The following is a 26,630-nucleotide window of genomic DNA, read 5'->3' on the forward strand; positions in this document are numbered from 1 at the left end:
GCTGAGAACAGAACCTGAGATCTCTGTAAGAACAGCCAGCTCTTAGTCTCCAGCCCTAAGTACAGCTTTTTAAATGCTTTAAAAGTGCCCAATCTAATCAGATCTCATCACCCCCCTATGAAGGGTTCGGGATCGGGATTCCTTACAGTAAAGGCATTGAGGTTTGGGGAGGAAGGTACACAGCACAGTTCTTGTGTCTCGACATTCTTCCCTATCCTTCCTTCTGATCCACTCACTTCCTTTCTATCCATCCTCTGTCTCACTGCCTATTTCCTTTTATCCCTTCATTGATTCAGTATTTATTGGCCCATGCCTGGTGTTAGAGTAAAGCTCCCAGCTCCCAGAAACTCAGAGTCTGGAGAAGGAGGGGACAGACATATGACCAGGAAATTATAACCTAGTACAGGAAGAAGGTTCCTGAAGCTGACCTGATGATCTGACCACAAAGCTTTCTTCTGGGGCAGGGTGACCTCGGGTCATTCCTGAACACTCCCTTAACCCACATTTGATCTGTTGGCCATTACTGTTGTCTGCTGGAAAGGTATGTCCAGATTAGGAACACATCTCTCTCTGTCACTCTGCCAGGCTAGCTGCAGTCCTTGCTTGTGGGGATCATTGCTCTACTGTATGAAATGGTTTTTCTGCTGCCCCTCACTCCTCCTTCCTGTCTGTTATTATCCAGGACACCAGAGCAACGGTCTCAAATTAAGAGTTAGACTTTACAGTGTCCCCAGATGCCTGACAAGTCTAACTACTTCCTCCCCCACCTGCAAACTCATTTATTTTACCCGTTAATTTATTTATTCTCTTTACATCCCAATTACAGACTGCCACCTCCTAGTCCCCCTTCACATAGCCCCTCCCATCATCACCTCCTCTTCTCCTCTGAAAAGGCTGTAGGTGCCTCCTGGGTACCAACCCACCCTGGCACATCAAGTCACTGCAAGTCTAGGTACATCTTCAGCTGAGACTAGACAAGGGAACCCAGTTAGGACAACAGGATTGATAGTCAACAAAGTCAGGGACAGCCCCTGCTCCAGTTTTTGTGAGACCTGCCTGAAAACTAAGCTGCACATCCTATGCAGGGGAGGGGCTAGGTCCAGCCCTTGTATTCTCTTTGGTTGGTGGTTCAGACTCTGGTAGGTCCCAAGGGTCCAGGTTAGTTGGTCTTCTTGTAGAGTCCCTATGCCCTCTGGTCCCTCAATCTTTCCCGCCATTCTTTCACAATATTCCCGAGCTCCATCTAATGTTTTGCCTGTGGGTCTCTGATCTGTTTCAGTCAGCTGTTGCGTGGAGCATCTCAAGGACAGTTATGCTAGGCTCCTCTCTGACAAACGCATTTCTTGAACTCCCCTCAGCCATGCCCTTCTTCTGGTTCTATCATGGTCTCATAGTCTCTCCAATGTTCAGCACATTCCTGCCTCATGACCTTTGAGCATATGATCTACTCTACCTGACTGTTCTTCATGCAGGCTATGATTTGAGTATCCCTCTAAAACTCACACTTACATTTAATTACCAATATAATGGGTATTGGGAAGTGGGACTTTAAGAGGTGACTAGGCCATGAGGAAATGGTCTCTGGAATAGTCTATGACTGGATAGTGGACCTGAGAGTAGGTTTGTTCCAAATTTGCTTTGATTTCTTTTCTGTCTTGTGTGCACTCATTTGTCCTTCTGCCATGCTGTGACTTGCCATGGAAACCCTCACCAGATGGAACTCCTTAATCTTAGACGTTTCAGCCTCCAGGACCATGAGACAAATACCTTTCTATTGTTGATAAACCCACCTAGCCTCTGGTATTCTATCACAGCCATAGAAAAAGGACCAAGACAACCCAGGTTAGGGAAAACTCACTCCCCAGTTCCTTTGGGTTTGTCCTTTTTTGTCCCCTGCATGTCCTAATCACATTATCTAAAACAGAGACTCCTCTTCAGCCCCTCCCTTGTTTCTTCCTCTTATCACTCTTAATTTCCCCAGTACAGCTTTTACTCAATTGCTTACTGCTCTCTCCCATTCATCCCATGAAGGTGGGTTTTCTGTTTCCTAGGCTTTGTGTATCTCAGGCACCAAGATCAGTGTTCAGGCCATTCTAAGTGCTCCGTACACTGTGGGCGAACACATGGACGGGATGCAAAAAGTATAAAGTAGCATGCAAAGAGGAGGCCTTGCTGTGGGGCATGGGAGGGAGGGTCTCTTAAGCCGAGTCTTTAGAAAAAGAGAAATGAAAAGGACAAGCAAAGGTAGATGGTTAGGAAGTCTGTGGACACCAGAAAAGTGCTGGTGTAGACATGGGAGCTCAGTAAAGGTCTGCTACAGGAATGAATGGAGACAGAGAGGAGGCTCTTCTCCATAGAGTGTGGGCAGAGCCAAGGTGTGAGAAGGGAGGCAGAAGGAGTACTTATGGGTGGGCCTGATACACACTGAAGGCAACCCCAGAAGGGGTTAGAGAAGGCTAGGCAGATAACCTGCTCAAGAAGCTGGATTTAGCACCATGGCTTGGATTAGAGCCAGGGCGAGTTTCTCTCCCTAGCTCCCCTTCATATCTCCATGAACCAATCTTTGCTGCAGTAGCAAAGCTGCCTAGTGACCAAGGAGTACATGTGCTGTGACAAGGATTATCCATTATCCTATACGGAGTCCTGGAACTCTCATTTTCAGGCAGAAAAGAAAAAAATAAGAGTGGGTGACAAATGGGCTGTTGCCTAGGAAAAAGACCTCTGTAAGGTTTGAAGCTGGGCAGAGACCCATCCGGAAGTCAGGTCCAAGACTCACCCTCCAGTGCGCTGATGTTGACATTGAACTGTTCCACTTGGCTGATGGCAATGGGACAAAGCTGGGCCAAAAGAAGAATGTTTGAAAACTTATGTTACCATATTGAAAACAAGCCTTCTGCTTGGGAGACATTATCCCTGTGGCCACGACAATGTTCCTTTAAGTTAGCTGATGCTCTTGGCTTCAGCCTCCACAGGTATAGGCAGTATGTCACTGGGTTCTGGCTGAGTTTCGTAGCAACTGGAATCACACCCATTTAACTCCATAAAAGAGCTTGGCTTTCCTTTCCAGACATGTTACGGCATGTGCTATGTCCACACTCTTGGCGTTACACCAGAGGAACCTGCTCCCACACCAGCTCTGTCATTCCTGTCTGAGTGCCCCTGCCTCCCATTGCACCAGCAGCTCTGAGTCCTGCCCGAGGTGGCTTCAGTTGAAACCTTCACTTTTACCTGGTCTAACTGAAGAGACCGTAAGATTAGAGATCTATTTAAGACTCTATTGACCCCTCTCCCTCTCCTTTCCTTGAGACGTGGTTTCATGTAGCCCACGTTGACCTTTAGATTTGCTACATAGTCTAAGATGACCTTGAATTTATAATACTTCTGCCTTCACCTGCTATGGTTCCAGGTGGGCCTCACCATATCCAGTTTATGTGGTGCTAGGGATCAAATCTAGGACTTCATACACACCAGGCAAGCTCTTTACTAACTGAGAGACATTCCCAGTCTCGATTTGTATTTCTGAAAGAGTGGATGCCAGTGAAATATACTATAGTGAGAAACTATTAAGTTGGAAACACAGATATGCCAGCCATGTGCTCACCAACGTTCATGGAGCATGGTGGTTTTTACTGAGGCTAGGCAGCCAGGCCCGGAAGTGGGAAACACGGGCAATTACTTTCACGCTGACCTCAGCTTCCTGACTGCAACACAGATATGAATTTTAGATTTCCCTCTTCAAGTTGTGAGGATAACTGATAGAATCTACAGAATACTACCTAGCTCACACTCTGTATTTTGGTAATTCTGTTGCTGCCTTTTTTGAGACAAGATATTATGGAGCTCAGGCTAGTTTCCAACTTACTATGTATCTGTAAATGGCCTTGAACTTCTGAGTCTCCTGTCTCCACCTCCCAAGAGCTGGAATTACAGGTATGCTCAACCACACTGTGGAGCTGGCTGGGGACCAAACGCATGGCTTTGCGTGCTACACGAGTACTCCACCAACTGAGCCATACTCTTCACCCTTAATTCATATCCACTGGCCTGCTATAAGGGGGCCGATGGACCACACTCCATTTAAAACACCATTTCCAAGTTTCTTTTCAGGGACCTTATTCACTGGCAGTTGCCACCTGTCAGATGGGCATAAAAGAAGGCCACATAGCTTCAGGGCACCTTGATCAGCTACAGTCTCCTTGGGCAAGCTGCTTCATGCTTTGAGCTACATGCTGACTTTAGTCATTAATCATTAAACGCCTGCTGTCTAGCAGGCACAGAGTCAAGCACTGGGATCATGGAAGTGCCAGGCTCCCTCCCCATCTTTCTTTTCCACCTCCCTTTATCCCTGTCCTTATTCCCTCCCAAATATGAGATCCAGGGTAGGTATGGTAAGAAGAAGAAAGAGGTAAAAAGGCCAGTTCCACCCTTCCCTCCTTGAAGCCCTGACTGCTGGAATCAGGACATTTAGCATTTTAGAAGGCAACCTAACTTATTTTGCCTTTTAAATCTATTCTTAATTATTTCTTGGAAATACCGGCCACCCCAATACCCATTCCCAACCCACCAAAGTCTTACCTATATTTCAAGGCCCAGTTCCCTAAATAAACAAATTTCCCATTCCTTAAACCCCCTCAGTTCAGTCTCATTGTCATGTGACCATGTATTAAATTCAAACCCTGGTTCAGGTATTGCTTTATAAGCCTGAGTTTGTTTCTTCTAGATTGAGTAATGTTTCTTCTTTCTTTTGTTCTTAGCAGCTCCTGGACTAGCCAGACCTGCATTAGGAACAAAATACTTGTCCACACTATGGGTGGGAAACTTGAAGAAGGAAACGTAGTTTCATTCATTTCTGTGTCTCCTGCCACAATGCATGAAAATATTAATAATGAGAAATTATTAAATCACCTAGAATAGTATAAAGTGTCTTGGATAGCGCTCAATAAACATTATGATAAAAATTATTAAAGTATGATAGGCCTGCTGATACAATTTGACAGTGGTTGTCTAACTTCTGAACACTCACCATTTCATTTAAATTCTTTAGGATGGGTTTCTCCATGGGCTCAGCAAAGGAGTTATACAGGGCACTGGGGGAAAAATGAAAAAGGGAGTTTCTCAGAGACCAACAGACTCCAGTGGCAGCTGGAAGCTCCAGCTCAGGGCTAGGCCTCTCCACTACTTTGCTGTCACTCACCTGAGACTTCCAAAAAATGAGACTCGGGCATGGCTCACTTGAACGTGGCAGTCTTGGAGTTCCAGAGCTGGGTAACCAAAGTCATTACGGGTGAAGGCAACAATGCCCGTGAAGTAGATTCCAGAGAGGAACAGATTGGCAGCTCCTGAGTCTCGGCTGCTCGGAGAGAAAGAGAGAGCCCAAGTCTGACACACCAGAAGAGGACATCAGGTCTCATTACAGATGGTTGTGAGCCACCATGTGGCTGCTGGGATTTGAACTCAGGACCTTCAGAAGAGCAGTCAGTGCTCTTAATCGCTGAGCCATCTCTCCAGCCTGGAGATGGATCTTCTCAGCTCTTTAGGACAAAGTCTTTGCCATGCTCATATGAGGGTCCTTAACACTTGCAACAGACTCAGGAGCACTGTGTGCAGAACGAATGCTTACTGAATAAACAAGGTGGTGAGTGTGGACATGGACAGCTGGGGGATACTGTGTTCATGTCATCCCCAGTGCTCTGGTGTTGTTGTAGCTAAGACAAGACGAGCGCCATTTACATACAGTATTCATTTCAAGAGGGAAAACCAGGGGTGAACACCTTACCTAGGAGGGGTGTACATGGGTAAGGGGAGCTTAGCATGTGGGGAGCCCTTGAGGCCATGCATCAAATATTACTCTAGACTCTGCAGGGGGTCCTACACAGAATAATCCCCCAACACATGGCTGTGAAATCATCAAAGAAGTGAGGAAGTATGTGAATCTATGTTGTTATGGGGGGGCATGCTATTTATCTGTAATCTATTAGACTGGGAAAATGATATACAGGCATTCAATAAATGGTGGTAGAGTACTCCAGTGAATGTTATTTTGGGTGCCAATCAAGACAGACCAAACTTTTTTACTGGACTAAAGACTTGTCTACAGCAGTTAGTTTGTAGGTATACTTTGAGTTCAACCTCTCTCTCTCTCTCTCTCTCTCTCTCTCTCTCTCTCTCTCTCTCTCTCTCTCACACACACACACATACACACACACACACGCAGGTGCCTAAGAAGGTCAGAAGAAGGCACCAGAACCCCTGGAACAAGAGTTATAGGCAGTTGTGAACCTTCCAATGTGAGTGCTGGGAACTGAACTCAGGTTCTCTGCAAGAGCAGCCAGTGCTCGTAACCACTGGGCTATCTCTCCAACCCAATAGCTTCTTTCTTTCTGTTACTCTTTCCTTCCTCCCCTTCCTCCCTCTCTCCTCCTCCTCTTTATTTTTCTACTCTCTCAGACGTGATCTCATTCTGTAACCCAGATGGTCAAGAACTCAGTATTAGCCCAAGTGGTCAGCAGTTTTCTTGCCTCAGCCTCTCAACTATTTGGATTACAGGTGTTGAGGCACCACACCTGACTTCAACCTCTTCTCTTTTATTTGAGGGCCCAGGGATCTTTTGATTGGAGAAGAGTGCGGCTCAAGCTAACCACAACCCTCCAACCTCCGTGTGAGACAGGAAGCTCCATTTCCACCAGTTGACCCTGAATATGGGGAAATGCACTAAACATCTGGGGTGGGTCAGTGGACTGAAAATATGGAATATATAGAAAAATTTCTCCCAGCCAGCTTCTAGCTTTTAGGAAGTTTTAAATATTTATTTATTTAACCTATTTATTTTGAGATAGACCCTTACTGGCCATCCTCACTTTGTAGACCAGGATGGCTTTGGGCACACAAAGATCTGCTTGGCTCTGCCTCCCTAGTTCTGGGACTAAAGGTGGCACCACCACGCCCTGAGATTTCTTAGGAAATCTTTTTGTTTTGTTTGTTTTTGTTTTTTCGAGGGTTTCTCTGTGTAGTCCTGGCTGTCCTGGAACTCACTCTGTAGACCAGGCTGGCCTTGAACTCAGAAATCTGCCTGCCTCTGCCTCCCAAGTGCTGGGATTAAAGGCGTGCACCACCACGGCCAGCTTTAGGAAATCTTAAATGTTCTGTTGCTCTTCTATGAGAGGGTACCTTTCCGCCACCTCCCTTAAAAGCAGGGATTTCCTGAGCCAACTCTCACTTGATAAAGCTCTCGAGAAAGTATGGGTACAGAGAGAAAGAAGCTTACACAGAAAACAGCAGCGAATTATCCCCATTCCCCCCTCAACAGTAGTGGACGTCAGTGGGATACTCACAAAAGTGGAGCCTTGACGCTCCAGTTGGTGCTGATGTTGGCAGTGCCATGGTTGCTCAGTGCTCTGATGCCTACCCCAGGTACGAAGGCCAGTGAGGTATTTGGGAATGAGAAGGCATTGATTTTTATGCTGTAAAACAAGAGGCAGGAAAGTAAGGGCATCGCTTCTGGACATCAACAAGGTGAGAAAGGAAAGGCTGGAGCTGCTCTGAGACTGCAAATTCCTTCAAAGGAAGAGCTCCCCCAGCTCTCTAGTGGGGTGTCTGCCCACATCCTCATGCGTCCTCTTAGCAAGAAGCCCCTGAGTCTAATTGAGGGAGGAAGTAGTCACGTTTAGAACTAAATTTGTAAATAACCCAATAACCTATTTCTCATAAAAATGTTTGTATGTGTGTGTTTTATGCATACACGAGTGTGTGCATACGGAGGCCAGAGGACTCAGGTGTTCTGTTCTATCACGCTCCGTCCTAGGTCCATCTTCTTGTATCTGACCTGGAGCTTACACAAGCACCAGAATCCTACCGGGATACTGTGAGGGCCAAACTGAACTACGATGTAAAGCGGTTACTGGGAGGCCGGGCCGTTGGGGATCACCCAAATCACAATAATTTGTCGTTGAGCATGTAGTTTCTATCCGCATGGATTACAGGCAAACCTTACAGGTTCCCAGGATGACCTGTTTGGCAGCTCAGGAAATCTTGCAGGAAATCAGCTCTACTCAGCTCCTGAGCTAGGGAAAGTGCTTGCCACAAAGGGGCACCTGGAAGGAGAAAGGCATGAGTGGAAGACCAGAGATTTAAATAGGCTGGTGGCCAGTGAAGGTCAGCGGTCCTCCTTCCTCCGGTGCCTGCAGTACTTGGGATACAGCTCTACAGAGTCCAGCCTGCTTTTTATATGGATGCCTGGGATTTGAATCAGGCTCTCCTTCCAGGTGCCCATAAGTGGCAAGCACTTTCCCTAGGTCAGTTGCTGAGTAGAGCTTATTTCTTGCAAGATTCCCTGAGCTGTCAAACAGGTCATCCCAGGAACCTGTAAGGCAGTGGGTTTGCCTGTAATCCATGAAGTGAGAAACTACATACTGTGATTTGGGTGAGTCCCAACTGCCTGGCCTCTTGGCAACCACTTTACACGGTAGCTGTTTGGCCCTCACAGTATCCCTGTAGGAACCTGGTGCATGTGCAAGCTCTGGTTCAGATACAAGAAGATAAGAAAGGCCTATAAAATCACTTGTAAGTGGTAGAACCAGATCCGAAACCCTCTGCAATCTGATTGCAGACTCCTCCTAATTGCTGGGTCATGCCACTACAGGTTATACAGTGAGCGCTTGACCCAGAGTCAAGGACAGTACTAGTTGTACAACTTTAAGCAAGGTGCTTACCTTCTTTCAGCCAATGGTTCAAAAAGAAGTGCCCCTCACAGCAAGGATGAAAAGATAACATTGAAATGACTTCTCCCATACCTAGGTGCTGCACAGGAGAAAGGTTGCTCTGAACTGAGTATGGGAAAAGTCTAAACACACATTTGCTAGCTGATAAATGAGGCTGCTGTTTTCTTTTCTATTCATGGTCTCCGACTTGTCTTCTACCATATACCCCAGTCCCACTGTGAGAAAAGAATGGCAGAGATTCATTTCGTGGGCTTTAGAAATATGCTCAGTTGACTCATAAGGTCTATCTCATTCTCTCTCCCCCTTTCGCTTTATCTCTCTGTCTATGTCTCTCTCTGTTTCTGCCTTTCTCTGTCTCTGTCTCTGTCTCTCTTTCTCTTTCTCTCTCTCTATCTCTCTTTAACTGAGACAGACTCTATGTAACCCTGGCTGTGCTGGAACTCACTATGTAGAGCAGGCTGGCCTTGAACTCACAGAATTCTGCCTGCCTCTTCCTCCTGAGTGCTGGGATTAAAGATGTGAACCATTACACTCACCTAATCTATTCTTTATAACTACTACAGAATACTCCAAAATCCTTCTCTGGGCCATTTCCATCATATATACGATGCCATAGGGAACATACATCTTACTTGTGGACTATACTTTCCTTTCCATGGAGGATGCTGAGAAGTGAAATTACTGGGCAGAAAGACCATATATTCTGTGATGGTTAATGTTGACTTTCAGTTTGACATGATCTAGAATCACCTGGGAGGCAAACTTCTGGGCATGCCTCTTAGAGAGTTTCCAGAAGAGGTTAACTGGGGTGTGAAGAGCGATCCTCGGAGTGAATTGATATGTGTTCTCCCAGACAACTGGCAATGCTGAACTTGTCTATCCATTTATTTGTTGGTCTTTTGTGTGTCCCCTTTTGGCCCTCAAATTTGACACATGACTAAGGATAATCTCGAACTGCTGCTTTTCCTGCCTCTACCTCCCAAGTACAGGTGTGTGCCACCACACCTGGTTTATATAGTGCTGGAATTATAAGCATGTACCATTATGGTTGGGTAAGAGTCAGCTTTTTGAGTTAAAATAAGTAAAACTAAGTAAATAAGATGTAGTTTCTCTGTTACTCAAGTCACTTTTCAAATGTCCAGTAACTGTGAATGATCACTGTCTATTGTTTGGACAGCATAGGTTTGAAATTATATTGATGTATCTACACATGCCAACAACCAACCAACTTCTCCTCATCTCTCTCAGCACTTATTATATAGCTCCCCATACTTTTCTGCTGTGTCGTTATCATTGTAGTCCAATGATTATCCTTATAGATATATACATAAGGATATATCTCAACAGAAAGTTATGGGCAAGGACTTACACATACATTCACTATAACATTCCTTGTGACTAGAACAAAGACCTTGGTGAGGTAGCTGCTCAATAAACACAGGTTGAACAGCTGGTTTACTGCAGGTGAGGGAATTTGCAAGGAAATTTCCTGTACCATCTCTTTTGCAGCAAAGACACCTTGTGATTTTATAAAAGGTGGTCGCTGACATCAGGGAGATTATCACTGAATGTGTTAGAGCAAAAGGCAACCAAAAAAGCATTGTGGTAAATGGCAAATTGCAATGATAGATAACTACATAGGAAAGCTCTCCTCTCCCATTTGAGATTGATTTCAAGTTTGCAAACATATCCTCCCCCTCCTTTGTAATCTTATTGGATCCTTGTTACCATTGAAATGTCCATTTCCCCTTCCCCAAACATCCCTGGGCTTGTGACTAAGTTGTATAGATGAAATGTGCTTAGCTTAGAGCCCCATACAAGACCTCAAAGATGAGAAAATTAATGTGGCTGAGGTTAAATTAGCTTAAATGAACTGAGCTTCTAAGAGACTTTTCCCCTTTTAGCTACATATACATCAGGTGGTCGACACAGTATTAGCTATATTGAGCTATGAGGCAAACTTGTGAATAGAAGTCAGAACTTAGATGAAACTGAAAAAAAAAAAGATAACTAAGTTAGGGCTGCCATAGATTTCTCCATTGGTTTTGAGCCCCTAACGATATAAGTCAACATGCTCCACTCTCTTACTTTGAGAAGTTGTACTTTACATAGTCAATCTTCAGAAATTTAAGAGACTCAGAACCGTTCAAATCTGGGATGACGATTTCCTTTGCCAATTGCTCCAGTACCTTCATCCCAACTTGAAGACCTGTGAGGGATGCAAGAAGTGTTTGTTGATCATAAGGAAGATGGCGGTGACACAGTACCTTTAACCCTACAGATGCAGCATTGAGAAAGACCTGATGCTAGAGAAGGAAGCAGCGTGCCTCCTCCCCACAAAAGAGGTGTAGTCTTGGCTTCACATAGGGAAACTCCAGTCTTAAGAGAGGCACAGGAGCTTGCCTGAGACCACAGGGCTACCGTGAGAAGTTTTCATTACATGCCCAATGTTGTGATGGAAACGATGAAAATAGTCTTTAAAGGATGCTACAGTAATCGCCAGGCATGTCTTGTAGATATGAGCATTATCAATTTTTGCCTGAGAAAGTATGGGTTCTGAGGAGCTAGGAGCCAGTTCTGAGCAATTTGGCTCAGAATCTGGGTTGTGGCCAATTTCAACTTCATAGTTATTTTCTACTTTCTTTCCAGATTCTTTGAACTCGGATGTTTTGGCAAAAGGTTCATGAGGCTCAGGGAGCCACTGAGATTCCAGTAAAAGACAGTGAGCAGGATTAAAGGATTCACAGATTCTCCAAAAGACCCCCTGAGTCAGAAGAGGCGACCAGTCACTGCTTCAGTTTTGTCTACTGATTTCTTTGCATGGGAGACTCACAGAACACCTTGCTCTGAGCTTGTTGGGTGAAAAGACCCCAATAAAGTAACTTCCAGGGCTGAAGAACTCACCAGGTAAAGATGCTTACTGCCAAACCTGTTGATCTGCGCTTGACCCCCAGAATGCACACGGTAGAACACGCTACTACAAGTTGTCTTCTGACCTTCTCATGTGCACCACGGCATATGTACCTGCCTGCGTGTGTGTGTGTGCATGCTCACACACGCACAATAAATTATAGCTGTTATTTAAAAAGTTAATATTCATTAACCTTGCCATTCTCTCTTTAAGTTCATCCTGGTTGGTCTATCCTCCCTGGAGAAGAGGAAGAGATAGTATCCTATAAAATGCTGTGGATGCAGTTGTAATATGGGGATGTAAAGACACAGTACAAAGGAGGTGAAGATAAGAACCAAAGGTAGTATTGAAGAGCTCAGGCTTGAACCCAGCACTGCCACACACTTGTGACACACACTCATCTTGTGTAACTTGGCCTCGGCGCCACTCACTTCCCTCATCTGTGACACGGAAAGCATCTATTCACACATGTGAAAGGGACACTTACTGATATTTACTAGGCATCTTGTTCTCAGTGCTTTGTACATGTGAACTCACTCATTTCCTAACGCAGCTGAGAGGTGGGCATCACTATCGTTATATTTACTTTGATAAGCAGCCTGGAGATATTACTAACCATTCAGTTTATACATGGGATAAGAGGGTTTTTTGGTTTTTGTTTTGTTTTTATTGACATAAAAGGTGAGATGTAGAGGGATGCGTTTATTCCCTAATAGGTTCTTGATTGGGTCAATAAAAAAAGGTGGAAGCCAATTACTGTGCAAAAGGAAAAAGGTGGGTCCCAGGAGGAAGAGGAGGGACTCAGGGAAGGAGGAGAATTCAGACTAGGCTGTGGAACAAGGAGGAAGCTGCAGTCATGTAAGTCTTGGAGCACCTAAAGTTTGTAGCCTCCACCATGAGCAGGGGCCAAGGAGGTTGGAGGGAGCTGGCTGATAGAATCAGGGCAGAAAATTCTTTGCCTCGCCATTATTATTTAAAATAATATAACTGTTTAATGTTTTCTATTTGCAGAGCTAAGGTGGGCAGGAGGAGAAAGAGGGGAGCCTGGGTGCTTGTTGGCAGCTTGGCAAGCTAGCCAGAAGGAACGGGCAAGTCCAGGGTAGGAGATAGCGTGGGCTGGTGGGAGCATGATCTTGGAGCTAAGCTGAGAGCTCAGCCTGGGCAAAGGAGCAAGTGTGGCTTTTAACAGCACAGAAAATTGTGTTCTGTAAAATTATAGAGGCATACTGTTGCTATGGTTGATAATAGTTTGTATGGAGGGCCTGTATGTGTCAAGACTGTCCATATTCTGTGTGGGCTCTTTCCTTCAAGTCTCAAATCAGTTCAGTGGTATAGGCATTGCCCCAACTCCACATGGAATCAGCCTAGGCTCAGCATGAGTCACTGACTTGCCCATGACCCCATAGCCAGTGAATGTTGTCAGACAGGGTTTTGAGGCCCCAGGAACAGAACTATAAGCATATGTTGTAGGGTGAGACCTACCTGTTTGGAAATATTTCCCCATGTTTGGTTGGAGAGGTCACCAAGTTTTCCAAAGCCATTCTGACTATTGTTACTGTTTGTAAGTGTCCACAGAACTAGACAGCGAGACCTTATTGCTGAAGATACTAAATGTGTTGATCAAGACATACAGAAACCACACTAGAATTTCACTGGAAGCTTCTTCCCTGCTGGCTAGTTTTCATAGTGCCAGAAGGTGTCTCACAGGCTGCTGGGGTGAATTTCCAACAGCTTTACTCAACTGTGAACCCTGTGTGAAACAATACCAATCAGGCAGGCAGGATGAGCCTACTGGAGCATTAGTGGCAAGTCTTGTTATGGGGTAGCCAACCACTTTCTGATTGGACTTACTAGTTGGTCCATAGGGGATAGTTTCTATGTCCTACTGTAAACCTGATCAAAAGCCCATGGCAGGGAAGGATATAGGCCCTAGTGGGAAAGCTGTCATGTTAAATGAACATGTCATACCTATCAAATGGCCTTCTAAACAGCTATGTTTATTCACATCGATTAATGCTGCTGTCAGTCTTAGTCAGAAAAATCTTTATTTTGAAGTGGTAAGTAGTGGCTTCAGACTCATAACTAATTAAAGTACCAAGAGTAAGGGACTGTTGAATGCTCAGCCATAAATGGGATGTCTCTATCACCTGCTTCCAATGCTCATGGAACATCACAAAAGAAGGAGAAGAATCTAAGAGCTGGAGGAGGAACCTGAAATAGGTGTGGAGCTCTGACTTCTGGACAGGAAGTAGCCTTCATATTCTTGAACTCATAGCAGCTATGATTAACTACATAAGCTATGCACTGATTGGGTCTGTTGGCAGCTGTAATAAAAGTGGGAGGGCTCAGAGAGCTCCGCCCTCCCCTGGAGATTTTTACAGAGTTAATGGTTGATGAGTGAGGGAGACACATTCTTATCTGTGGTATTGTCACTGATAAGGTATACATGCTTCTGAGACCAACCTTGATCGACACGCATACAAGCACACAAGCATGCATGCATGAACACATGTGTGCACACAGGCAGGCAGGCATGCACTCACACATAAGGGCTAGGTAGGAAAAGAAAGGGAATTAGTGACATTGAGAAGGCAGGAAGGGAGGGTAACAAAGGCGTGAATACAATCAAAATATACTACATACATGTATGAAAATGTCACAGTGAAACATGCGATTTTATATTAATTATATATAGTTAACATAGGCTAATAAAACATTTTTTTAAAAGGTATATCCAGCGGCTAGAGATACAGACCAGTCGGTAGAGTGCTTGCTTTCTATGTATGAGGTCCTGGGCTCCAATCCCAGTATTCAAAAACTAAAATAGAATAAATTATACAAAAAAGGAAAAAGAGAAAACTATTTCTTCAACACTCATGTGGTGAAGGCGTGGCCCTGGATAATGAGGGCTTTAGCTCCATTGGAGGGTTAATTCATTGATGGATTCACAACTTAATGGGTTATTGGGAAGTGGTGGGAAGTTAAGGAAGTGGGTTAGAGGAAGGAAGTCATTGAGGAAATGTCCTTGGAGGAAATATATTGTCTGTATCTTTGCCTCTCTTTCTGCTTCTCAACTGACATGAGATAACCAACTTTGCTCTATCTGCACAATCCCTGCCAGGGCGGTGTGCCTCATCACCGGTTTAGGATTAACAATAGAATTGCCTATTAAGCAACAGGACCATGGGCTGTAACTTCTGGAACTGTGGGACAAAGCATCTCTCTCTTTCTCTCTTTTAAAAGCTGTTTTATTCAGGTATTTTGCCACAGATGGAAACCTGAGTTTGCACTTTGCCTTAGTCCTCTTAGGTATGAGACTCCTGACATTGCAGAGTCTCTTTCTGTGAAATGACATCAGCTTTTTCATAGGACTCTTGTTGGGACAGTTTCTACTCAAGGCCCATGAAGCATATTCATAGCCTGGCATGGTAGATGCTGAGAGCATTCTGACTACAGTGCCTTCTTATCTCCATGGCTCCATCCTGCATTTCCACAGGTGAACTCCTTTGGTTCTCTTACCACTTACGACATAGGGACCAACTGCTCATCACCATTCTTGCAGATGAACAAACTTTACTTTCCCAAGGCTGGGCTTGAAAAAAAGGGTAGAACTGATACACACATCTATGCAGGTAGACCTCATATCTGTTAAAACTTACAAGGTGGAAAGACCACTCTAAGACTATTATTACAAGATGCCTATTTCTGACATCTGACTCACCATAGTCTAGTGCACGCTGGGTGATCCTCGCCTTGATTCCAGGGTAGACAGTCTGGGAGGAGGCAATGTAGAGACTCCATAGGAGAAAGCATGCCCAGAGGACTGGGACCTGCTTTGTCCGCATCTGCAGTGAATCAACATTTAGAGTTCTTTTAAACATTTTTACTTCCTCATCCGTCAATTCCACCCACTGTTTCTAGGCTTTCTTATGTTCACTGCTGACTTCAATTTTACCTATCCATCTATGCCTTTTCCCATTTACTGACACACCTATGCATCCATTTAGAAGTCATGTGTAGCAAAATACATTGCAGATGTAGAGATGACCTGCCTATGACTCTTCATCTTTGTTGTCCATGAGCTAAGGGTGAGCTGGATGTGTGTATGATCACACACACTTAGAACATGATGCAATAAATTAGCTTCAATGGGGCGATACCCCGAGAAGGATCCTGGGCCCCCAGGGTGAGATGCAGATCAAATACATTTTAGAACATGTAGGTCAGTCATATAGCCTTATGGCAATGAAGCAAACTTTCATCTGCTTAAAGCCCATTGGTAGCTCCCCTTTATCTACAGGACTTGATATAAGCCAGCAGTCAAGCTCTCATTTAGGCCAGGTATTGTGGTGCACACTGTAATCTCAGCTTTTAGGAGGCTGAAGCAGGAAGGTCAGGAGTTTGAGGCCGACCTTGGCTCTTTAGCAAGTTCTTGAGAGTCTGTCTCAAAACAAACCGAAGAACAGAATAAACCAGAAAGATTTCCTTTCATTGTCTCTGCATTTCTGAGCTGCTGTTCTACTCTTCTAAGCGGTGGTACTCCAAATGGGCCAATCAGAACCATCTGCTTGCTATTCATTGCTTTACTGGTCCTTGAGCCTTCTGTTCAACTTTCCTGCTGTGAACACACACACACACACACACACACACACACACACACACACACACACGTGCACATTCTCCGTTCCAGTTCCTGCACTCTGCTCACCCATCCATGGTCTACTTTGTGAAATCATTCTCCTGGGTCACCTTCAGTTTCCTCTGTGACAATATCTTTTACTGTGCCATTTCATGCATGCGTAGTTCATTACATACCCTGCTCAGACTTGTAAAATGAATGCATCTTAGTCAGGGTTTTATTGCTGTGATAAAACCCTATGACCAGCGCTCTGTTCTTCCAGACCTAATCCACAAGTTCATCCCTATCGATGCAACAGAACATCACTTGTAGCCTCCCCTCTCCCTGTCCATACCTCCTGTGGATCCCACAGACTATTGCCCCCTCCACCCCCAGCTTCCCTTCTCCCCCCTCATTGCTGTTTCCCAGATCCCAACTCAGGCAGACACTCTGCTCAACCACAGGCCACTTGAGATCAAGGTGATACAAACTGGAAAGGAAGAAGCCAAAGTATCATTATTTGCAGATGATATGGCAGTATACTTAAGTGATCCTAAAAATTCAACCAGGGAACTCCTACAGCTGATAAACACTTTCAAGCAAAGTAGCTGGATACAAGATTAATTTTTAAAAAAGTAGTTCTTCTATATATAAACAGCAAACAGACTTAGACAGAAATTGGGGAAATAACACCCTTCATATTAGCCTCAAATAGTATAAAATATCTTGGGGTAATCTATTCATGCAAATGAAAGACTTGTATGATAAAAACCTGAAGTCTTTGAAGAAAGAAATTAAAGAAGACCTCCAGAAGATGGAAAGATTTCCCATGCTTATGGATTAGTAGGATTAACAGAGCACAATGGCTGTTCTACCACAAACGATCTACAGAGTCAAAGCAATTCCCATCAAAATTTCAACATAATTCTTTACAGGCCTTGAAAGGACAATTCTAGACTTCATATGGAAAACCAAAAAAACAAAAAACAAAACAAACAAACAAACAAACAAACAAAAAACCCAGAGTAGCTAAAACGATCCTGAACCATAAAAGAACTGTTAGAGGTCTCACCATCCCTGATCAAGTTGTACTACAGAGCAGCAGTAATAAAAACAACAAGGTATTAGTATAAAAAAAGACACATTGGTCAATAAAATCGAATTGAAGACCCAGACAAATCCATACACCTATGGACACCTCTTTTTTTTTTTTTTTTTTTAATAAAGACGCTAGAAGTACACACTGGAAAAAACAACAGCATCTTCAGCAAACAATACTGGTCAAGCTGTATGCCTGCTGCAGAAGGATGCAAACAGACCCATATTTATCACCCTGCACAAACTCAAGTTCAAGTGGATCAAAGACCTCAACATAAAACCAGATATGCTAGACCTGCTAGGAAAGAACTGGGGAACTGGGAGACAGCTTTGGATGCATTGGCACAGCAGACAACTTCCTGAACAGAACAGCAATAACCTGGACACTAAGATAAACAATTAATAAGCTTCTGTAAGGTAAAGGATACCGTCAAAAGGACAAAACAACAGCCTACAGAGTGGGAAAGGATCTTCACTAACCCCACATCCAACAGGAATATCCAAAGTATATTAAAAAAAAAACTCAAGAAACTAGACATCAATGAACTAAATAAGCCAATTTAAGAGTGGTGTACTGCTTTAAACCTAGAATTCTTAACAGAGAAATATCTAATGGCTGAGAAGCATTTAAGGAAATGTTCAACGTCCTTAGCCATCAGGGAAATGCAGATTAAAATTGCTTTGAGATTCCATCTTACACCTGTCAAAATGGCTAACACCTATAACACAAGTGGCATACTGGTGAGGATGTGGAGCAAGAGGAATGTCTTCTCCACTGCTGGTAAGAGTGCAAACCTGTACAACCACTATGGAAATCAATATGGTGGTTTTTCAGACCCAGCTTTACCACTCCTGGGCATATCCCCAAAAGATGCCCCATTATATCACAGGGACACTTGCTCAAACATGTTCACCGCAGCTTTATTCATAATAGTCAGAAGCTGGAAACAACCTAGATTTTCCTCAATGCAAGAATGGATAAAGAAATCGTGGTATATTCACACAATGGAGTATTTATTACTTAGCTGTTAAAAATGGCATCATGAATTTTTCTGGCAAAGGAATGGGGGAACTAGAAACGGTTCTTCCTGAGTGAGGTAACCAAGACCCAAAAAGCCACATATGGTATGTATTCACTTATCAGTGGACATTAGCTGCTAGGTAAATGATAATCAAACTACAATCCATAGACTCAGAGAGGTTAGTTAAAAGGAGGCTCTCAAAGGGAAGCGTGGATATCCCTGGGAAAGGGAAATAGAGTAGATTTTATGTGTGGATGTGGGGACAGGAGCAGGAAGTGTCAGGTTAGGGAAGGGATGGAGGAAGACAGTATAAGGAGAGAAAGTGGGAATTGGGGGACATTTGGGGAGCGGTGTGAAAACCAAGTGCAGTGTAAACTTCCTGGAATCTCCATGAAGGTGATTCTAATAAGGGCTCCTAGTAACGGAGGATGCAGGGTCTGCTGGCCATCTTTTGTAGCCAGACAAGGCTTCCAGTGGTGGACTGGCTTGTATTTGGTTGAGCTGTTGCCTGAGTGGGTCCTGTGGAGATCCCCCAAATAACCCAGGCTGATGTTAGGACAGAGGGTCGCTCTCTGAAAACTGACAGCAGGGTCACATTGCAGAGGACAACCTCCATACAGCTCATTGAACATAGTGTGGGAAGGTACCCTGCTGGCCCCAGCCCAGCCACAAAACCTTCAACCTACATTCTGTCATGCTTGCAAGCTGTGTTGGGGGCAATTGTGATACAGAATTTTCAGAATGAACCAACTAACATCTAATTTAATTTGAGACCCACACCATGAATGGGAGCCCATGACTGACAGTGCTTGGGTAACCAAGAGAGTCTGGATAGCCAAGAAACATAGGATAGAACCAAACACGGCTGGCAAAACCAAAACCATCTGCTATATTCATACACTGGTGCCTTGTGCAGTTGTTATCAGAGAGGCTTTCTCCTGTGGCGGATGGGAGCAGGTGCAGAGATCCACAACAGGTTTTATTGGGAGAGAAAGTCTAAATTGGAGGTCTCCATCTGGCCCCTCCCCTCAGAGCTCAGGAAAGTCCACGGAAGAGGAGGAGAAAAGACTGTAGGAGTCAGGGAATGGAGGACACCAGGAGAACACGGCCCACAGACTCAACTAAACAGGGCTCCTATGAGCTCACAGAGACTGAAGAGGAAAGCACAGGGCCTGCATGGGTGTGCACCAGGCCCTCTACATATATGTTATGGTTGTTAGCTGGGTTAGAAGGCAGATAGACCTCTTGCTAGTGTCTGGTTCAAGCCAATGTCACGTCACAAGTAAGTCTTTGATAACCTCCTTTCTAGTCTCCCTGCTTCAGTATTTGTTGCTTTCTGGGTAGTCAGTGGGGATGTGAAGGTAGGACCACATCAGCCCCTCTGGCTGGCTCTGTTACAGCCCTCTAGCACAACTCCATCTCAGTGTAAATTTCACTAGAATCAAGGCTTCCTCAGCCTCTGCTCCCTCACTGACCTCTTCCTGATGCACACTGGGGAATACCGGCCTGTCCAGTTCACTAGGTCTTTCTTGAACACCCTGAATAGCCTGTCTCTATTCTACACTGCCTCACACAGCCTTCCTTAGATGAACTCATGCCCAGGGCTTTCACCCTCTCTAGGATGTCCAGCACCACCTCAGAGAGCCTTTCCTGTCTACTCTATGCAAAGCAAGACCCTCCACTGAGACTCTGATAATTCCTATGCTCTTTCTCAAAATTAATTTTTCTTCAAAGCATGTATATCATCTACTACACTGCCTCTTGAAAAAATTCCACCTAGAATCCTTTTTGCCCAAGAAATTTTAATTCTATTCTGGCTAGACTTATAAAATACCTATACAAAGCCAATATTTACTGATCATAAATCAAGAACAGAGGGAGGCTGAGGTCAGAGGTGAAAGGTTGAGTTTTTGCCTGAGGTTCAATCCCTAGGGACACAAAACAGCCTTTAATATATATAATTTTACTGTTTGTTAACAACAAAAGGAAATTTGCATACCATTGAGAGGAATAAGTGTATTTATTTTTATATAAAGAATTAAATTATTGTATATTTGATGCTGTTGGACATAGAACACCTTCAATAATTTTTCAGCCTGGATCAATATTTTGATTTAAAAACCATCACTGCAGAGACTGTTACTTGGCATAAGTACAGTATGAAAAGTATTTTTAGGGCCATTACAGAGTTGTTGGAAATATGCGTAGTCCAAAATTCACTTAATGTTTTTTATGAGACTCAAATCAGCAACAAAAATAACAGTTTCAAAAATTAAACATTCTAAAATAATAATGTAAAAAACAAACATTCTAATGCAACAAAATCCAAAGATATATTAATTTGATACATACTGAGTAATGATTCTAGAAAAGCCTTAAAAGCTTGCTTTTTAATGGCCTACAAGATAGCTTAGCATGTAAAGGGGCTTGGGTTCTGTCTCTGGGACCCACATGGTAGAAGGAGAGAATTAACCTCTACAAGTTGTCTTCTGAGTCCCACACATGTGATGACACCTGTGTGCCCCCCGTTCCAAAACACATCACACAGCACACACACACATACACATACACACACAAATGCAATTAAAAGTTTTTGTTTTCTGTAAATAGACCAGTGTGTTTCTATGAGCGGATGAAACTTTGTATGCACAGTAAGAACACGGAAGTTCATACTGCAAGATAGTCTTTAGTGTGAGCTGAGGTATTTCAGCAGCCAGTGTTGGTGTTGTATAGTGTGACAGCCTATGCAGTGAACATGCCATTTGTACAGAGCAATAGCTGCAGTGACATCACACAGGGGAACACTGGCATACATTCCCAGAAACACTTTAGGTTCATTATGAGTTTTTGAATTAATTTTTGGTGATTGTGTGTTTAGATACCTTTTCCTGTTATATTTTTTTCCCCAGTTCCATCAGTTATGAGACTTCATATGGAGCTGTGATTCTTAGATAAAGAAGTTATAATCTAATCATTATTTAAATATTGATTATTGGGGTTTCCCCCTTTCTGGACATTTCTTCTGTGTTGGAAGGAATGACTTCATTGTGTCAGCACTTGGGACAGCAACTGTCACACGGTAGGCAATGGGCAAACACTGAATGGTGGATTGACTGGACAATGAGTCATTGTCTCCTCGAGGCTATGAATTGAATCATATATGCCTTTGTCCTGAGAGTTAGTATGAGGTGCTCAAGGCTCTGAATTGTGATTGCCTCTTTACTTCTCTGTCCTTACTTCACTAAGGGAACATTTTGTTTCTGTAGCTCCAGAGTCTAGTACAATGCCTGGATCACAGTAGTCATACAGAAATATCTTGATGAGACAAACATACTCTCCAAGGAAAAGAAACACATTGTATTCAGTGTTATGTCACCCATGCTTGGAATGTATAAGTAAGCAATTGTTTGCTTGTTCAATTAATGCTGCGCCATGGATTAATGCCAACCTATTTTTCTTGTTGGTTTAAAGGACAGATGCCAATAGCAACAGTGGTGTAGACTTATTTCAATGGCATCCAAGTGGTTAATACCGGCACAAGCCTTACTTCTTGTTTGGGGTGTTTACAGTTTGGATGAGCTGTCATGGCTGAATTCACAAAGGCAAAGTCACATGAATTTAAACCAAGTCAAGGAAGGTGGTCAAAAGAGAGACATTTCTGAGAGTTCTGTGCTTGGACAGAAGGAGGAGTGCAACCAGATAAGCACTGGAAGAGACTGAGCCCTTGGGAGCAGCCCTGGTGAAGAGAAACAGGCCATTGTAGAGGGCAAGGTGGGGCTTGGGTAAGGCACCCGAGAAGTTTGATCCGTAGAGTTTGTAGCTGTAGAGGTGAGATTGTGGAGATGGAGATGAGGATGCAGATGAGTAGACTGCCTATAAAGTTGCTTTTAAAGGACAGAACAGTGTGCTTAGGGTAGAAGGGGCAAGCAGGCCATTGTTCCTCTTTCTTGGACCTTTGGGTGAAATGGTAAAAGGTGCTCCCTTCTTAGAGCACAAGTGGTGCCAGTGGAGAGAGCATGTTAGCAAATCAGCACACTGATGTGCGAGCTTCAGGGGAGTCTGGGCTACCTCACTTAAACTTCGAATTACTAGTTTTCTCTAGTGCATAGACCACCAAACTCACACAGTGGGCCTGTGCTCAGATTAGTATTTTACTGGAGGGCCATGAGCATTAGAAAATGACTTGATTCGCCTGTGACAGTCTATTTTTATCTTTATAGTCTATTTTAGGTGCAGGCCTACCCAGATCTGCTTGCATCTCTCACCTGGCCCCCAGGAGCCTCCTCTATGTTTGTAATATCCAACCAAAGTGAACCCACAAGCCCCCAAAAAAGTGAACAGTGCCCAAATAATAAATATTACTGCTCATAGACAGGTGGTGGTAGCACATGCCTTTAATCCCAGGACTTTGGGAGGCAGACACAGGCAAACCTCTGAGTTAGAAGCCAGCCTAGTCTACAGAGTAAGTTCCAGGATAGCCAAAGGTACACAGAGAAACCAGTCTCATAAACAAACAGACAAATAAGCAAATGAACAAGACAAACCAAACCAAACCAAACCACTGCTCATGGTTTTCTTTATCTAGGCTGCAGAAACCTTATGCTCCATGGAAGTCCAGTTTATTATTTTTATTTGTTTGGGTATGTGTATGTGGTGTGCACGAATGTGAGTACACAATGTCACACATGTGAGTGTCTGTGTGTCTGTGTGTCTCTGTACGTGTGTGTAGGTCAGAGAACAAGTTATTGGAGTTGGTTCTCCTTCCACCATGTACATTCTGGGGATTGAACTCAAGTCCTTAGGTTTGGTGGCAAGTGCCTGTATCCACTGAGCCATCTCACCAGCCCCTACCTGGTCTTCCCATAGCTTCTGGGAAATCTGAACTCTGGTCCTTACACTTGCAGTGCTTTATCCACTGGAGCCATCTTCACAGCCCCCTGAAGGTGTGTGTCAAGCATTCTTTCCAAAGGCCTTTCTGAATTCCTGGAGCTCATGTCATTTCTTTCTGAACTATAGGTGAGAAAGTCTATTTATTTATTTATGTATATGTGTTTATTTTTTTGAAAATCATCAGCTTCATCTACCAGAAGGAAAGCACATAGTTTGGAGGCTCCAAATCTAGGACACAGTGGGTGATTGATCAGTGTGGTAAAATGAGTTTATGAGTGAATAAAAGAAGCAATAGCTCTTATCTTACACTGGATTGTGCTATACAGTTCATGGCAGGGATGACTAGCACAGCATTATAAACTAGTAGAGTACAGGAACCAATCAGATGTTGGGTACAGTCTTGTAGCAGGGTCCAGAAAGTTGGGTCTGGGTCATGGGGAGGATAGGGCATTTTGGAGGACTGTTCAGAGCAGTTGGGGACACTGTGGGGCACAGAGTAGTGGCTCCTTACTAGTCGTCTCAGGCATTTTGGTATTTTACACTGGTATGGCCTTGTGAATCTAGTGTGATGTTTCAGCCCTGCACAGCTGGTTTTGATTCTGCAGAGCGATCTCCAGGAGGAGCCTGTGAAGCAGAGCTGAGAGAGGGAAGAGATGAAGGGGAGTCCCAGCTGATGGAGACTCACTCAGTAGAAGAGACACCATGATGAGGAAAGGGAGACCCAGCTGATGGAGATACACTCAGTAGGAGAGACAGACTCCTGGCCAAGCAAGGAGCTATCTGATGGTTGGAGGAAATGTAAGGAAGGATAAACAGGTGTGAAGGTTTCATATCTTGGGAAGCAGAATATAGGGTAGGTTGTAACAGTATCCTGTACTCAGGATGGAGGCAGGTCCTGTGGCTTCCTGATCTTCTAAGCCTTTCTTATCCTATAATTGTCCTGGAGAGAGGGCAGTCAAGAGCTCCTGGAGAGCTGGAAACATGGACTATTGGGTAAAATGCTTGCTGTGCAAACATGAGGACCTGAGCTTGGATCCTCAGCACCCACATAAAAGCCAAATGTGGCTGGGTACATTTGTAACCCCAGCGCTTAGGGGGAGATAGATGTCGGGCATGGAGTAGAGACCCGAGGATCAGGTCTAGCTGAGATGTGAGCTCCATCAGTGAGAGATTCTGCCCAAACAATTAGGTGGAGAGAGATAGGAAATACCCAACCTATTGCCTCTACAATGTATACACACAAAGGTGAAAACACACTCACATTTAAACCACACACACACACACACACACACACACACACACACCCACACACACACATGAGGGATTCTGGAGTGCAGATTGGGCCCAGAGGGATGGGCTAGTGGCAGTGAGAGGAACATGCCAGGCCCTTAGATTAGTGGCTGTTTACCAATTGCTACAGAGTATTTCCACATTTTACCAAATGGGGAGGCCATGCTGTTGGTGACCACATTAGTATGACTAGAGGCAAAGGTTGGAAGTGGAAATGTCCCTCTGAAGTGGGGACCAGAGGGATTTTTGTCAAAGAGCAAATTATTTTTCATAGTAGAGAGAAGCGACGAGAAAAGCCTGAACCAACTCAACTGTTTGAAACTGAGGTAACAAGACCTCAGTAAGATCCTAACTACATGAGATGGTCTAGAAAAGGGGACAAAAGAGGCACACAGAAATAGAGACTCATTTAGTTCCACAGGCACCTGAGAATCATATCTTCTGCTTCTGCTTCCTAATTCTAGAATTATTGACTTTTTTCCCCATCAAATGAGTTGGTAGATACCAGGTTTTCATTTTCATCTAGAGATTTTTTTTTTTAGGTAAGAATTCCTGGGGGACATCTTCAATGTGGAGAAATCCAACCAGCACCAGGAAGTTTTCAAGCATTTCTGAGCACCCCTCTTTTATATTTTCTTGGGCACAAATGGAGTTTAAAGTTCCCCTTCAGAGGTGGAAAAAAAAAAACCAATACAAAACAAACAAACAAACAAAAAAACCTATTTTCTCTCCTTGGTTAAAGGCAAGTGCCTGAATCGGCATACTTTGATGTCAACCCAGGAACTCAAATCCTGTGTAGAAAAACATATTTTTCCTCCAGATGTCTTATGAGAGAATGAAATTACTCAGTAGAAAGGGCCAGATTGTCCATAACTTTCAGTTGAATTGTTTGCCTAGGATTATGATTTATGGGCAGAGGATAGCAACCCTGTCAGACGAGCTGATGACTCCGGAAAGGTTAAGTAATTTGTCTGACAAGTAAGGGCAGGGTGAGCTGCCCGCTCTAGGAAAGCATCCAGGACAGCTCACAAGCCCTCCCAGCTAGTTCCCTATTTTGTTGCCTCTCAGGAACTGTTTCTTTCTAAGATTCAAAGCCTCCACAGCAACATTTCCTTGCCAATGCACAGAGAGAAAAACGCCCCTAGATTAAATGGTCTGGCTGTCCCAAACACCAGGAATAATAAAACACCAGAACTGTGTAAAACATTCTAGAGACTCACAGCTCAGCTTCCCACTTCTATTAATAACAAGATGGATCTGGAAACCCTGATTAGGGGAGCAAGGAGTCAGCCAGCATTCTAAACAGAGGCACCCATTGAAAACTTGAGTTCAGCGGGTTTGAAGATGTCTCCACTAGGGTATTCCAGTATATTGGAATATGGGCAGAATTGGGAGATCTTTCAAGGGACTCTATCTTTACATGTGTGGTATAGCAAGATTTCCAAGGCCAGAGAGCCCTGAAATTTCTTACAAAGTTGTTCCTTTCCAAACATGGAGTTTAGCACTGACAAGTTCAACCGTTCAGACAAGTGGGAGGGCAGTTTTGTGGTGACAGGATCTAGGTCACCGGTGTGATTTGAGACACAGCTCCAAAGCATAGGGATCACAATGGCTGCTTAGTCCTGACCACAATGACTGAGGCACAGGAGGAGGATAGATCCCTCTCTCAAATGGAGGCTCGATCAAGCAATCAAAAGCCCAAAGTCCATGTCACTATGAACCAATTCAAGGTGGATGTATAGTCTAGACTGACTCTTCTCTCTTCTTCTGCACCCCAGTTTTCACTAAACCTCCTCCCTAGGAGGGTTCCAGGTGAACCAGGATGACAAACGAACCCAGCACAGAAAATCCCTAGTCAGTAAGAATTCAGAATGCGTGACAGCTGACTACTAAGCGTCAAATCTGGAATGTCTGCATCGAAGGTCCCCATCCCGAGGCCCTGGGCCAGTAGAGACCTGAAGTTTGTTTGGGATTCTTACCTCAAGCGCAGGATGAGTCCAAAGCTGGAGAGTCCCTTCAGTTCCCTTCACCTTTGAAGCAGGAGTGTTCTCTGCTGTGCTCCTTAAGCGCAGAAGCCGAAACAT

The 26,630-nt window shown here is 44.1% G+C and overlaps 1 protein-coding gene across 1 annotated transcript in view; it reads right to left on the minus strand.

The window, feature by feature from the left end:
* Positions 1 to 26,630, minus strand: part of Bpifc (BPI fold containing family C) — a 54,559-nt gene extending 27,929 nt beyond the window's left edge. Inside the window, exons 1-7 of the mRNA XM_021175192.2 lie at positions 26,526 to 26,630; positions 15,350 to 15,473; positions 10,806 to 10,926; positions 7,332 to 7,460; positions 5,195 to 5,350; positions 5,024 to 5,087; positions 2,777 to 2,837 (exon numbers count right to left, since the gene is read on the minus strand). Coding sequence (XP_021030851.2) covers positions 2,777 to 2,837; positions 5,024 to 5,087; positions 5,195 to 5,350; positions 7,332 to 7,460; positions 10,806 to 10,926; positions 15,350 to 15,473; positions 26,526 to 26,630 — 760 coding nt within the window. The remainder of the gene's footprint in view (positions 1 to 2,776; positions 2,838 to 5,023; positions 5,088 to 5,194; positions 5,351 to 7,331; positions 7,461 to 10,805; positions 10,927 to 15,349; positions 15,474 to 26,525) is intronic.

Source organism: Mus caroli, unplaced genomic scaffold, assembly GCF_978045245.1.
Source record: "Mus caroli unplaced genomic scaffold, Mus_caroli_1 scaffold_9, whole genome shotgun sequence".
Lineage (NCBI taxonomy): Eukaryota > Metazoa > Chordata > Mammalia > Rodentia > Muridae > Mus > Mus caroli.